The 7,737-nt window shown below is 34.0% G+C and overlaps 1 protein-coding gene across 1 annotated transcript in view; it reads left to right on the top strand.

The window, feature by feature from the left end:
• Positions 1-6,645, top strand: part of LOC103485824 (phospholipase A(1) LCAT3) — a 24,081-nt gene extending 17,436 nt beyond the window's left edge. The window contains exons 7-11 of the mRNA XM_008443544.3: positions 1,124-1,303; positions 3,089-3,246; positions 3,767-3,821; positions 5,036-5,089; positions 6,283-6,645. Coding sequence (XP_008441766.2) covers positions 1,124-1,303; positions 3,089-3,246; positions 3,767-3,821; positions 5,036-5,089; positions 6,283-6,447 — 612 coding nt within the window. The 3' untranslated portion in view covers positions 6,448-6,645. The remainder of the gene's footprint in view (positions 1-1,123; positions 1,304-3,088; positions 3,247-3,766; positions 3,822-5,035; positions 5,090-6,282) is intronic.
• Positions 6,646-7,737: the final 1,092 nt, after the last annotated feature.

Genomic DNA, 7,737 nt, shown 5'->3' on the forward strand with positions numbered 1-7,737 from the left:
GGTTTTGAGCTAGTATACTTCTATTTTTCTTTTAAAGTTTCTTAGCCATGAACTTTTATAATCTCTCTCCCTTTTCCATGAAGAGTACTTTTTATAATCTGTGATGCCTTGTGTAATGAAAGTTTATGAAAGAAAAACTGCAAGACGGGAATTGCTCAAGCAAAAAGGGTAGTGGGGACCTTAGTTTTACCAACCAAAGAAGTGTTCTTGTGATGATGGAGGAGTCCCCCCTCCATCCGCCTTTTGAGAGAAAGGCCATTTTTTGTGGCTTGCCGGAGTCTGTGCTGTGATTTGGGATATGTGGGGGGAGAGGAATAACCGGGGTTTAGAGGTAGGGAAAGGGACCCTTGTGAGTTCTGGTCCATAGTTAGATTTCATGTGTCTCTTTGGGCTTTGATTTCAAAGGCCTTTTGTAACTATTCCCTTGGTAACATTTTACTTTTACTTAGTTGGAACCCATTTTCTTAACTGGGGTGTTTTGGTCGGCCTTTTTCTGTATGCCCTACCACATGATAGAACACGAGACATGCACAACGGAAAAACAGGATCTATTTTACCCTAATTACATCTAAACTATTTACTAATTTTTTTCAATGAATTTTATTTTTCTCAAAAAAAAAAAAAAAAAGGGTTAGTGGGGAGCATCTGAGCAATCTGTTGATCCAGACGGTGGAGGGGGACTAGAATCAGAGGAGAATGAGAATATTTTGGGCGGGATAGCCCAAGGATAGGAGAGGTGGCTCTCTCAAATAGCTGATTGTCTTGGTGTGTTCTTTTCTTATTTCCTTTTTATCGTTCTTGCTGGTTTTAGTGTTATTTTGAACTTGTCGATCTTGAACTTTGAACACCATTTGTGAATATACAATAGAATTGGACAGGGAGGCTGATTTACCCTGTTTAGTGGTGTTTGTGTGTTCTTCTCGGGTGTGTTTGTGTATTTCCTCTGTGCAGGAATTTGGATGCTTAACATAATCTTTATTAATAAATTGGATATCTTATGGACCATTTTTTCTTCAATGGTGTTGTGCCTTTTGTACTCAAAGAAAAGAAGTGACGGTGACACTACTTTTTTGTTTATGTTATATATCATTGTTATAGGTCTACCATTTATTTTTATGTGCAGTTGGTTGAATGTCCTTCAATTTATGAGATGCTGGCAAGTCTAGGATTCAATTGGCATGCACAACCACATATCCAAGTTTGGCAAAAGAGTTCTGTAGATGGGGAAACTTCTGTTGATTTGAAGTCGTATGGCCCAACTGACAGTATTGATTTATTCAAAGAAGCATTAAGAAATAACGAGGTACTATGCTTCACTTTGATTTCTGTTCGTTTTGTTTTATGTTTGAGTTTTGGGCAACTGAAGAGGGAAAACTTCTGTTGGTTTGAAGTCATCTGGCCCAAATCAAAGTATCACTTTACAAGCAAAAGTATTGAGTAATATTGAGCTGCTATGATTGTGGTTATTGCTTAAAATCATTTCTCGTCCAAAATAATTATGTTTTGAAGTGAACTCAACAGGAAAAAGAATTTTAGGGGATAACCAAGAAGTCTTTTAGGGAAAAGTCAAAAACACTTGGGGGGCTGTTAGCCCCCAAGCTGGGTTGAGTTGGGTGGGTAGAAAAACCCACCCACCGTTTGGTTCTATAAAGGCTATAAAGGCCCTACTTTCAGAAATTTGGTTCGAGCAAAAACAAAGAATATTTCACAACAAAGAATCCAGTTGGATGAATCATCAGGAGATTGCTAGAATCAATGCTTCCTCATGGCACTCCTTAGCTAAAGTGTATGAGGTGTACTCAATTCAAGACATTAGCCTTAATTGGCGGGTGTTCTTACATGAGTAGTCGTTTTTTAGTTTGTAGTCTTATTTATTTTGGGGGATTTTTTGTATTATCAGATTCTTAAGATTTTTGTGTTGTCGTTTGGTAGTTTGTTGTCTTTGGTGTGTATTTTGATTTTAGATGTATGGTTCAAATTGTACTTGCATTTGTTTGGTTTTTCTTTTCAATCAAAGTCAGGATGTGATGAGAGTGCTATGGGGTGTCAACCTAGTTGAGATGTCCGGTGCACTTGCTGATCTCATAGGCTTTGACTTTGATCTCATCTCTTCATTATACTCAAACATTACTTTGTCTATTCATTTTCTAAATGAAGAGGGTTGTTTCCTTATTCAAAAAAAATTCTTTTTCATATCTCTTCATTTCCTTTGTGTAGAAATCTGTTCTCTGAAGAGAGAAGAAATCTTACACTTCTCAACAACCTCACTGGGCCTAGTTATAAAACGCTCACTGAGCAGTCAAGCAATCCTCTGTTGATAATAAATGATATTTGTACATAGAGTATCATTACGCAAATACAAAAAGATAAGGAGTCCTTCTCGAAGAAATCAATTACGATCAAAATCTCATCTGAAGCACAGAGAAGCAAAGGAGATCATTATCTAGCATTAGCTTCCCTAGGTCAATTTGGCGATAATCCATTTCTACTCTTAAACTGTTTTCTCTCTATCTCTCTGTTTTTTTTTGGAATGTTACTCTCTAACTGTTGAATTCAGCTGCTTCTGTGAACATATAGAAGAATCAAGAAAACCTTACCACTAGGAAAGTTTTTACGCCCTCCTTACCGTGAAGGCAAAATAAATGCTGTTTGATTTTTTTCCTCACATGATAGGAATAAATAATCTTTAAATAACACTACCTTTCATATTCTTTCCTCTAAACACATATTACCATAACACTACCAATAATAACCTTTCCCCCAAATACATATTATCATAACACTAGGATTATCATAACACTAGGATTATTATATTCCTTTTCCCCCATAATTCTTTCCCTCCCCCAAACGCACCCCTAAGGTATCCTTAAAAGAAGTTTAAAGTTGTACTATAAATTGTAGCTTTCTTCTTCTTCTTCTTCTTCTTTCTTTTCTTTTTTTCTTTAGACAAAAAACCAAGCGTCCACATAGTGATCATTACTTTATTTATTTATTTATAAATATTATTTTCTTACTTTTTATTAAATAAATATTTTTGAAGGTTCATCCTGCCACATGTGAAAGCTAATTTTATTTTCAATTATTGCAGATTAAATTTCATGGAAAGACCATTCCTTTGCCCTTCAACTTTGATATTCTCAAATGGGCTACTGGTACTCGTCAAGTAATTGATAGCGCAAAACTACCAGATGGAATCTCCTTCTATAACATTTATGGAACATCATTTGATACACCTTTCGATGTGTGGTATGTTTATGAACTAGAGTTCGAGTTGTTTTACAATGTGCTAGAATATTAGGAAATACAGTATTTACCCTTTTTTCTATCTGGATGGTGCTTAAAGACTGAACTTAAATATTTGATTTGAGTACATTTTGATAGGGTCTTTTCTGCTAATTGCATTTATGGCCAATTTCATAACTAGTGCTGCTTATTTAGTTGTTAGTCAGAACACTCATGATTCTACATCAAATGTAATTCTCTTACATTAGATGTAATTCTGTTGTAAGTGACTGAATAACTTATTGACTTTATGTTCGCCTGGTTTGATTTGATCAAAATCTGTAATTTTCAATGCTACATTTTAGATACAGGCTACACTAGATATGAAATATTATTGTAATGATAATTGATGAATGGGTCAGTTTACTAGTCCAAAGGTATGGCTGTTTTCCCATGGCTTTGGACAATTATGTTGCCAATTCATTGTTGCTAATGTCTTTGTTTCTAATTATTATGAACATATGGTATTTTAATTATGATGCAGCTATGGCTCAGAGTCTTCGCCGATAGAGGACTTGTCTGAAATCTGCCAAACTTTGGTTAGTGATTTAATTTCTTTTCTAAATCATTTAGGTTGTCAGATTCATCTAGTTTGAATTTTTCGGATGTTCTCATTACCTGAATTCTCTCTTAGAATGCAACCTTAATTCGAAACCTCTAGAAATTGCTGAGGCATTGCCTTGTTATAATTGTATCATGGTACTCTAGCATTGAAAAGCTTCTGCATATTCGAAACGTAAGTTGGTTATACTGACAAAATTTATGACCTCCTATTAATTGTATTGTTAGTTTTATCCTCATTGATGTACAAGGATTCACAGACATCTGAATTCTGTTGGAATCCAAATGCACAGAGTTGATTCTGTGGTAGCCTTCCTTCTCCCTACTTGGTTTGCCCCTTTGTGATTCCGTAGTGGACTGTGAGAAATCTGTTAGCCTCTTGGAGAAAAGGCCTCTTTTTTGTAAAGGGGAGCATTCTACTTGATTTTTGTTGAGTGAAACTCCTATTTACTTCTTATCCCTTTTTAGAGCTCCATGCAAGTTTTGTCAAAACTTGTAGAGGTAAATGTGTGATTTTCTTTAGGAAGGGGTTGAAGAAGGAAAGTGAAGGGATCACACTTGATTAGATGGGAGGTTCACCGAAACTCGTGGAAGATCATTTTGAAAGATCTCCCTTCTTTTGTTCCTTTTGTCCTTTTGTGGTGGTGGTGGGGGAGAGAGACTTATTTTTGTGTTGTGGTAAGATCATTGGGTGGGGGAGAGGTCTCTTTGTTCTTTGTTCCCTTGCTTGTATCATTTGTATGCTCTTGAAAATCATCGTCGTTGATTTTGTTGTGTGGACTGGGGATTGTGTGTCTATTCTTTTGGGTTCCATTGTCTTTTCTTTTCTATAAATATTGAAGCGACAGAGGTGACCGATTTTATTTCTTTACTTCAAGGCCCCCTTTTAGGTGTAGGAGAAGAGATGTGTGGATTTAGAACCCTAACGCTTTTGAGGGGCTTTTGTGCAAGTTTTCTTTCCTAATTTGGTTGATTGTTTTTTTTTTTTTGGTGTTTTGGAGGATTAAGATTTCTAGAAATGTGAGGTTCGTTACTTGGAGATTACATGGCTGTGCTAACACGATGAATCGGCTCCAATAGAAGTTTTCCTTGCTTTGACTGACTGCTTATTCTTTATGGTTTATATTAACTACCATATATGCACTTCTCTGAATGACTGACTGCCTTATTGCACTTCTTTTCCCCTCCCCAGCCTCAGTACTCCTATGTGGATGGAGATGGTACAGTTCCTAGTGAATCAGCCAAGGTATGCTATCTGACCATTTTAGTTCTTTTTAGCTTTAAAATAAAGAAAGGACTATGTAGGTACATGAGGACAATGTGGTATAGAAATTTGCAAGGGGAATTTTGCTTTGAGAATCCTACTCTTTTGTTTACTTTCAAGGAAGTAAGAAGGTTAATTTTGTTATTGTTCAACTCCAGTTTTGGTTATAAGCTTTAAGATTTAAATTTGGTCTTAGAACTTTCGAAGTTCCAATTTTAATCTTTGAGTTTTTTTTTTTCTAATCAAAATTTTGGTGCTTTTTGGCGGCTCTCTTCTCATTCTGTTGGTTTATAGATTGCGGATGATGTGATCCAGAATTTTTGTTTTACTTAATATACATTGAAATCATATATAAGTTTGATGAAGCAGTTATTAAGTGGGTAGGTATTGGTTACTAAAAAAGAAGGCATTTCTGTCATTAAATAGAGTTTGATTCTACCCCCAAAGAAATGAGGAAAACTAAGAGGGACTTGATGGCAGAACAAAATTGACAAATGATTACCTTTGAAAGTTGGAATATACTAGACACCAATGAAATTTAGGGACCTAATGTGATTTAGAAAGTGCAATCTATCTAGATTTATTGTATTGTCTAATAAAACCAAAAAGGATGATAAGAATTCCCTCAAGAAATTAGAAATATAGAAGTAAAAAGAAATTTGAACTGTATTATTCACCATACCTTATTTGTTAGTTTGTTTTCTTGGGGAGGGCCTTCTCATCCCTTGCCAGACTGTTCTCTTTAGTTTTCTTGGATATAACCGTTTCTTATCCAAATAAATAAATAAATAAAATCATCACCATACTATTAATCAGTTTCTAAGCCATTCCAACTTAAGAGCATTAATAGAGATACTTTACATGTAAAATTATGTACTAGACCAGTATGGAGAACTTTGGCGTCTTCCCCTCCCAAAAAAAGAAAGCCATGTTTTGATACCCTTTTGCCTTTTTGGTCTCATTATTTCATCCTTCTAAACATCAAGCTGCATTGTAAGGATGAGAATCTGTTTTAATTATGTGTCCTTGAGTTCTTATAGCCCAAGCTCTTGACAAGAACAACAAAAAGCTTTTTCTTTGTCATTTGTCGGTGTGATTGTGTGCATGTGGATGCTACTCATTTATTTATGTAATCTGCATTTTTCTTTTGTTTTTTCTTTGTGCTGTTGTGGAAGGCTGATGGTTTTGAAGCAATTGAGAGAGTCGGAATTGCAGCGAGTCATCGAGGACTTTTGAAGGATAAAACAGTGTTTCAATATATTCAGAAGTGGTTGGGAGTTGAGCAGAAGGTTAGTAAGCACCTGACAACTTCCAAAGTGGTCGATGCTTCTCTGAAGTAGAATTAACAATTGACAGTTTAAAAAGACAACACAGAAATATGTATTTTATCCTTTTTTTTAGTTGATATAGGAAGGAAGAGGAACCCTTTCAATTTTCATGTTCCTTTGAGTTTCTGTAATATACTCGTACAATGTCTCAATGTCATGGGAACTTGAAGTTGATGCTTTAAGTAATAGTAATTTAAAATATTGAAGGCTGCTCTAAAGTGTCCAATAAATGTGTCAGATGGGCTGTGGAAATAGAATGATAAAGATTGTCAAGGCTTTGTTGGCATAGTGGACTGCATCACATGAATTTTGATTACCCGTGTATCAGAGTGTAAACATATGTTTAGTAACTATTTGATTGATTTATTTATTTACTTTCTAGGCATTATTCCATTTCTTACCAATTTCTTAAAATAAAACAAGTTAATATTTTTCTTAATTTTCTGTATTAGGCCTTTGGTAGAAACAAGATACAAACAAAAAAGATTTTAAGGTAAAGGGGACGTTTATATACCTCATTTTTAAAACCTAAAAATGATATGGTTAAATGGTACCAAGAAATTCATAATATAAACTGTATACATAAATATTATTGGTATATGAAAGTTGATAAATATTTATGCATTTCATTCCTTCTCCGTTTCCTTCATTCTCGACTGAGAAATTTACAACATACCTTGGTTGGCAACTATAACTAATTTTCATTCCTTCTATGACCATTGTATTTGACATATATTTAAGATCTCCATTTTCTATAAATATTGAAAAAAATATAAAATTCTTTTAAAATGAAAAAAGTATTAATTTGAGATATTTTTCGATAAATGAATAAGGGTCTTTTCAAAAATATAATAAAGTATTTATACTGTAAAGAATAATTTTAAAAATGGAAAAAGTTCAGAAGTTCATCGTGTAAAATACCAAAAGTGCTCTGTCAACCATGCTTTTAACAATGCATGCGTAATATATTTGGTACACGATCGTTTAGATTTGACTATTGTTTGGTACACGATAGTATAGATTTGGTTACATTTTATTTTTTTAATTCTATTGTTTGTTTTTGTTATACGATCGTTTAATTTGGTTAACAATTTTGTTTTTCAAAATTTGGTACACGATCGTTTAGATTTAGATAAACGATTTTTTTTTAAAAAATTTGGTACATGATCATTTAGATTTGTCTACACGATGGTTTATTTTTTTTACATGATCGTTTACTTTTTCTAAATGATCGTTTACATTTGGCTACTCTAATCTAAATGATTTTTTTAAAGATTCTTTATACACGATCTTTTAGATTTT

This window comes from Cucumis melo, chromosome 5 (genome assembly GCF_025177605.1).
Source record: "Cucumis melo cultivar AY chromosome 5, USDA_Cmelo_AY_1.0, whole genome shotgun sequence".
Lineage (NCBI taxonomy): Eukaryota > Viridiplantae > Streptophyta > Magnoliopsida > Cucurbitales > Cucurbitaceae > Cucumis > Cucumis melo.